This window comes from Cucumis sativus, chromosome 2 (assembly GCF_000004075.3).
Source record: "Cucumis sativus cultivar 9930 chromosome 2, Cucumber_9930_V3, whole genome shotgun sequence".
In the NCBI taxonomy this organism is placed as follows: domain Eukaryota; kingdom Viridiplantae; phylum Streptophyta; class Magnoliopsida; order Cucurbitales; family Cucurbitaceae; genus Cucumis; species Cucumis sativus.
The window spans coordinates 20,066,206-20,073,480 of NC_026656.2; the positions used below are offsets into that span (position 1 = coordinate 20,066,206).

The window sequence follows — 7,275 nt, forward strand, 5'->3', positions numbered from 1 at the left end:
CACATAATGTACACCACAACTTTGCAAAACATAAGGTGGAATTGATATTGAAAAATCTCGACATTGAAATTATGACTCTTTTACCAAAATGAGTTTGAAAATTTTGACTTGAGGGTGATCATTTTGGCATAATTTAGTTGTTGCATGTGATCCTACGTTGAACAGTCTTTATTCGGTAATTTAGAAAAATGTTTATCAAAGAAGACAAAAATCTTTGTTTGAGAGTTCAGTCTTGACGACTCAACTTCAAAAGAGAATGCCTCATTGTGTCTTTGTTTCTAGATATGAGGTAGGTCCTTGAATCTTTTGGTTGGTCATTGATCATGTCTAACAATATTTAGAGATTTTCCTGCTTCCATTTTTGTTGTCCACTCGTTTCATTGTGCAAAGAAGACTTTGTGGCTGGTTTCTTCTAGTGGAAGGAATGTTATAATTTTAGAGATCCTTACTCAACCCGTGCGATATTTTTATGGATTTGATTCTTTGTTATGCTACTAAACTTCTTTATTATTATTGTTGTTGTTGTATTTCTACGTTGATTTGTAACTGGAGAGCTTTGTTATAACCACCTTTTGAGTGTTTGGAAATTATGCTATGCTCATTTATTTCATGCTCATCAATGAAATTTGTTCTCTTTCCAAGAATATGTATAGTGAAAACTGGTTTAGTTTTTTATTATAACAGTAGATGTGATCATAAACATTAAAAACAAAAAACAAAAAAGAACTTACAACTTAGTGCAGATATATCTGAAGCCTCACTTGTTGGCCTAATATTGATTTGATCGCAAATAAGCAAAAGAAGCAGCAGGAGATATTACAGAATGACAGAAGAATGAAGGATTATCTCTATATATTGAAAATCAGTATCTTAATTACAAAAATTAACCACATTTCAGATACAGATTACAAACTTGGTACAAAGATTACCTCACAAATGGACAAGGAACAAGCCAACACAGAGGTATGACAGACCAGGTTTCACCATTGTCAATACACAAATCATCAAAAGGAAAGTTCCCACAGAGGGATTAATGAAGATTAATTACGGGATTCGAGATCACGATGAACTGAGGTGAGGAGTTTTCCCCTTATTTCGAACTGTGGAAGTAAAAGCAAAGGGAGGTGAACGAGAGTTTCATATAATATTACTACTGCTTACTTCTGGTTTTGTTCCACTTTAGCTCTGATTTTCTGTTCCAACACTGCGATTTCTGTTTCCAAGCTGAACATTCTATTTAGAGCGTGCATGTTCTCCAAGGTTTCACTTAAAGTTCGGCTGTCACTCCCGTCGCATCTCAAATGCTGCATAGGACCATGAAGCAGCTTGTTAACTATACCACGACTAAGATCATCCACAGCTCGTCGAGTCTTCTTGGGGATATCATCACCCATCTTTGATAGGCATTTTTCTAACTCGGCAGTTCTGATTCTTTCGGCATAAGCCCTTAGTTTTTTAATTGTTGGAACAGTCTCCAATGAATCCCTCCAAGCTTCAAATTGCTTGGATTCTTCAGTGATAATTGATTGTGCTTCCATTGCTTTTCGGAGCCTATCTTCCTTGTTTGCAGCAACTACCTCCTTAAGGTCGTCAACATTGTACACTCGTACATCTTCGAGATTGTTGATACATGCTCCGACGTTTCGAGGAACAGAGATATCGATGAAAAGCCTCAAGCCCCCAACATCATGCCCAACAGGGGGAAGATCCTTAACCTGCTCCTTTGTAAACAAAAGACTTTCAGAAGCTGTGCTGGTAAATATCACGTCTGCTTCAGCTGTACAGCTAAGCATTTCCGTGAGGGGCTTGTAGATTATCTCGACATCCTTCATCTCCTCACGGATGGCTGTGACTCTCTCTTCAGACCGATTCACAACAACCATCTTTGTGCAGCCTTTAGCAACCAAATGTTTAATTACAAGCTTTCCCATCTTACCAGCTCCAATCACCAACATTCTGGCAGTGGCATGTGAAGGTTCAGGAAGCTTCATCAAGGCCAATTCGACAGCAGCGGAACTCACAGAAACAGCTCCAGCAGCAATATTAGTCTCTGTTCTTACCCGTTTACCCACCGTGATGGCATGCTTGAAAAGCCCACTAATGTTCCTTCCAAATCCTGCAACACCCTGTCCAACCTTGACAACTTGTTTAACCTGAGCAAGGATTTGGCCTTCTCCTAGAACAAGAGAGTCAAGGCCTGCTGAAACTTCGAAAATATGTTGTGTGGCATCGTTGTTATACAGCAAAAACCGGTGCTGGCAAATCTCCGAAACCGGGATTCCACTTGTCTGAAAACAACAACAAACCACTATTCATATGAATTTCCATTTTTCACATGACATCAAAGTTGAAAACATATTCTTCAATGGTGGTGGTCTGAATCAGAGGATACAGTCCTTCTCTAATCTTTCAATAATTGTGGTTGTTAGGTAATCTCATACAAAAAGCCTATCTAATCTAGCCTTGAGATTTCGACATAAAGGAAGCTCGTCTGGATATTCAAAGTAAGGTTTAAAGATAATAATTTTTTACAGTAAATTCCGTTGCAAACTCGGAGTCTATTGTCATCACATCTCATCCTAGGTTCAGGCTACCCTGGGGCAGGTTGTGACATTCAATAGCATTTGGAAAATACATCTGAAAATATAAAAGCTAAGACCTGGAGATGCTTGGAAAGTACAAAATCAGATAGAAGGGAAAACAAAACCATATAGGTATAATCTAACATGGAAAAAAGGTAGTTTTCAAAGATTATGAATCTTAATATCAATCAAACCTTGGACATCCATTCAGTCACTTCCTTCACTCCACGATGCTGAGACAAAGCAACAACATATATCTCCATTCTGTTGCAGGTGCTAAGAACGGCTGCTTCTTCAATGTGGTTTAAGCCACAGAGCTCTCCAATGGCTCGAGGCCACTCTGCCTCAGGAATGGCCAGTTTTTCTCTCATTTCAACAGGTGTTGTATGAATACTAAGCCCAATGACAACAATGCTGCTTCTTTCCTTTGTATATCCTAATTTCCATACAGAAAAAACCCAAAAACTTCAGTGAACACACCAGTTTAGACATGTTTTACAACTCTTCCCACCATATAGCATTTTGACAAATAGAAATTCAATCACATACCCAAGAGCTAATGATGGAAGTCAAACATTAAGGAATTGGGAATTTGAAACTAGAAGTAATGGTTAAGATTGTAATGCAAATTCAAGTAATGGGAAAGTATAATAAAAGGGAAAACATACTGTCAACAGCAGAGGTCTTGAGCTGTTCAAGGGCAGAGAGATTAGAAGATTTAGGTGGATCAATTTCATCATTCTGAACCAAAACATCAGAAGAAGCAAGCTCGCACTTGAATGGGGTGAAAGAGGAAACCCCAGTTCGCTGAAATAGAATTCTCCTGGTTCGAATGGATTTACAGAAACCGGGAAGGTGAGAAGAAGACAAATTCCTGGTGGAGGAAGAATTTGAAGCCGATTTGAACAAAAGGGCTTCCAATTTAGCACCGGAAAAACTGGTGGAAACAGCCATTTGAAGGGAAGCCCTAAAGCCAGAAAGGAGAAGCAGAGAGAGGGAGAGGGAGAAGTGGGAATTGGAAACGAAGGTTGAGTTGTTTCAATTCAGAAGCAAAAATGGTGGAGCATGGTGAAATGGGAGGAGGAGGTAAATGGAAGGACGAAAGTGCAAAAATGAAAGAAATGGAGGGTAGGAAAGCAAAAGAAAAGAGGTGTTTAGGGAATTGGGAATTGGGGGATTTGGGGATTGGGGGATGAAATCAAAAAAGGAAGAGAATTTAGAATTGGGATTATGAAATTTGAAGATTTGTGATTTCTCTTCGTTGTGATTGGTGGGTTGAACACACGCCTTTATCCACACTCATTTCCAGCCTCTATCTTCTTCACCCTCTCCTCATCCCTTTTTAGCCCTATTTTCTTCAAACAAAAATTATCATATTTATAAAACCTAATTCACCTCCAATTATAATATTTCTAATGCAATTTATAAATTTATTTTACATTTTTTATTCATTAATATGGAATTACGTTCGCTTTCATCTTCATCTTCATCTTCATCTTGTGTAATTTAATAGTATATAAGTTATAATAGAACCTTCTCCTCCTTTCAATTCTTTCTTTTGTTGGGATTCATAACAAAATATCATCTTCCTATAAACATGTCTTGGTGGCCAAAGGTTAAACACACAACCATCAATATCTAATAATAAATCTTCATAAAAACCGACCCTAAATGGTATTTTTCAATCTATCCATTCTTTTTCCTTTAATTAGTACATTTTCTTTTATTGATATTTCATTTTCTTCTAGTAAGAATTTTAATTTTGAGCGATTTGAAGTGAACCTCCCGGCTCAAAAATAAAAAGATCATTACATTTGTTTTGAATATTAAAATTATTTTATGTTGTTATAAAGATAAGATGATTGAATTGGATGGGAATGATATGTGATAGGGATTGATTCATAAGATTTCAGTGCTTGTGTTTGCCACAAGTTTCTTACACAACTCATATGTGGACAACACTCTTGCACTCACTTTTCAATCTTCAATAACATCATATATATTCTAAAATTATACCAATGTTACACAAACAACGTTGGTAAATTGTTAATGAACCTCTTTAACCTCGAGGTTGATATTACCCGTCAATTCTATCTTTACATAATATAGCGTTTTTTGTCTCATATCTATATTAAACAATTTCAACTATGAGGAGGTAGTAAAGGTAAAAACTAAAGAGCCAAAGATTTCATTTATATATAATATATCAATAGTATTTGAAGTGAAGGAAGATTAATGAGATGAGTTGATGAGTTGATGAGTTGAAAGACTTAAGTTGTAATGGATCCATTTTAAAATGATAAGCCTAAAAGATAGGAAAGGATTAGAGATGCTTTCCTTGATACCAAAGCAGAGAACAAAAACACTCAACTCTCTCATACCTTACACATAGACACATGTACATAAGTTGTATCAAAATAACACACAAAACTTTGGAATCACATATATTTTTGTTATTATGATGATTGATCAACATTTAAGGTTTCCCTAAGAAGAAAAACTTTAGCTTTACAAATCCTCATTAAACTCCTGAATTTAGTAAAAATTGAGGTGGATTCCAAGTTATGGGTTCTTTCTTGTTGCCTACAATTTTGATGAATCCATTTTCTACTTTCATCTAAAATAAAAGTATTGGTAATGGTTTGGGTTTCTTATTTTTAAATATTTTCAAATTTGTATACTGACATTTTTATTCCATCTATCATATGTGTTTTTGTTTCTTTATAATAAAAATTCACTATGTGAATTTAGCATTTTACTAATTGCTGTTGTTTTCTTTTAACATATGGTTGGTTATTGTTGGATTTTTTAAATTTGGGTATGGCTTATATTTGTTAATGCGAGATGAACTTATATAAATATTTTATTTTAGAAATTGTATTTGCTTTCCATAACTACTCTCCACAATCCTTATGTTTGAAGTTATAGACAAGTTTTAGAAACAAAAACTAAAGTCTAAAGTAGTATTGTATGATAACCAAGTTATATGATTTTAAAATCCAAAGTTTTGAAAACTAAAGAAAAAGTAGTTTTATTGGCTAAGAATTCAACTCTATGATAAAAATGGGCCGATTCAAAACCTAAAAACGAGAAAACCAAACAGTAAAAAAACTCCGATCATGGTGGGCTTTGAAACTAACTAGGCCGATTCAAAATGCATTGTTTCACAATTGTGGGATGGGCTCAAAACCCAAATAAAAACTAAAATGGACATTTTATGGGCCGTTTTTTAATCCCTTGAATAAACTTCAGAATTTCAAAATAATTTCCGAGAATCCTCAAAATTTTGAATTAAATTCTATTTTTTTTCATTTATATTTAAAAAGCACTATTTTGGTTTCCCAAAAAGAAGAAGACAAACTTTTTGGAATTTGGTATATATATATATATATAATTTTTTCTTTTTAAGAATGGAATTTGATTGCTGATGAAGCACAAAAATTGTAAGTTTGCATCAACTGAATGATGACAATTGAAGGAATTTTTTTATTCTTTAATTCTAAAATAAAAGTACAAATGATATAAAAATATAAAACTGGCCTAACCCAATACAAAAATGTGTAGACTTTTCAAGGAAAGAATAATTTGATTTGATTTGATTTAATTTAATTTAATTCAATTCAATATAGCTTTTCTAAAAAAAATTCCCAATGATCCACAAGAGCAAGCAACCTTATTTATTGCTTTTGGGCCCAATTTTTCAAATTTCACCCATGAAAATGACAGAAACCTACAGGCCCAAACCCAATATTTCATCTCACAAACAAACAAATTTTCTTTTTATTTATCTTCAATTTGTATACATATATTTTACTTTTTTTAAAAAAATATTAATAAAAAGCTTAAGGACATGTTTGGTACTTCATTTTTTGATTTTTCTTAATTAAGTTTTTTAAAAATAGATGTGTTTGATAACTTTTTTTTTTTAATTATAAAAGAAAATTAATTTTTTGTTTTTGAAAGTTTTTAAAATTATAAATGAAAATAAAAAATAAAAAATAGAAAACAAAATTAGTTTGGAAACATATATGGTTTTTGTTTTTTAGTAAACAAAAATTTAAAATGATTTTTTCTTTTAAAAAAAAGAGAATTTTAACAAACTATTTACATTCCATAAACAAAATCACTAAAACAGAAAATTAATTACATTTAATTTTTCTATAAAGTGAAAATATTTTGTTGAATGTTCTATTTTTAATAATTTCTCAATTTAAAAACACAATTTAGGAAATAGAGAAAACAAAAACAAAAAATTAAAATGTAAGGTGGAGAATTAAACTCTTTAACTTTTATAAAGTAATGAATGTTTTGTCCACCGATCTATACTTGAACCGATGTCTGCATAATTTACATGTAATCAATAAAAGATATGTGTATCGATAGGTATAATTATAGTTATCCATTGTAGTGAACATTTTTTATATTCTTCTCGATTCATAAAGATAGGATTGATTGTTCAAAAGTTTTATAATAAACTTGAAATTCAAATCATGTAACTTTTTGGTATAGTAAAAGGAGAAAATGATAGGGTGAAGAAGAATATGTATAGTGAATAAGACATTTTTGGGTAAAAAGGGAAGAAAAATGAGTAAGAAAGAATGTTCAAAACCCTAATCTTGTAGTGGATTGGCTTGAATATTACAATGGGAAGGAAGCATGCTTCCGTATTGCTTTTTGCCAAAGACCAATATTT

The 7,275-nt window shown here is 32.9% G+C and overlaps 1 protein-coding gene across 1 annotated transcript; it reads right to left on the reverse strand.

The window, feature by feature from the left end:
• Window positions 1–825: 825 nt before the first annotated feature.
• On the reverse strand, window positions 826–3,613 carry LOC101220615 (glutamyl-tRNA reductase 1, chloroplastic-like). Its single transcript, NM_001280574.1, is given in 3 exon segments — window positions 826–2,288; window positions 2,777–3,018; window positions 3,251–3,613. Coding segments are annotated over 3 exon segments (1,659 nt in total). The 5' UTR covers window positions 3,537–3,613; the 3' UTR covers window positions 826–1,157.
• Between the last annotated feature and the right edge of the window lie 3,662 nt (window positions 3,614–7,275).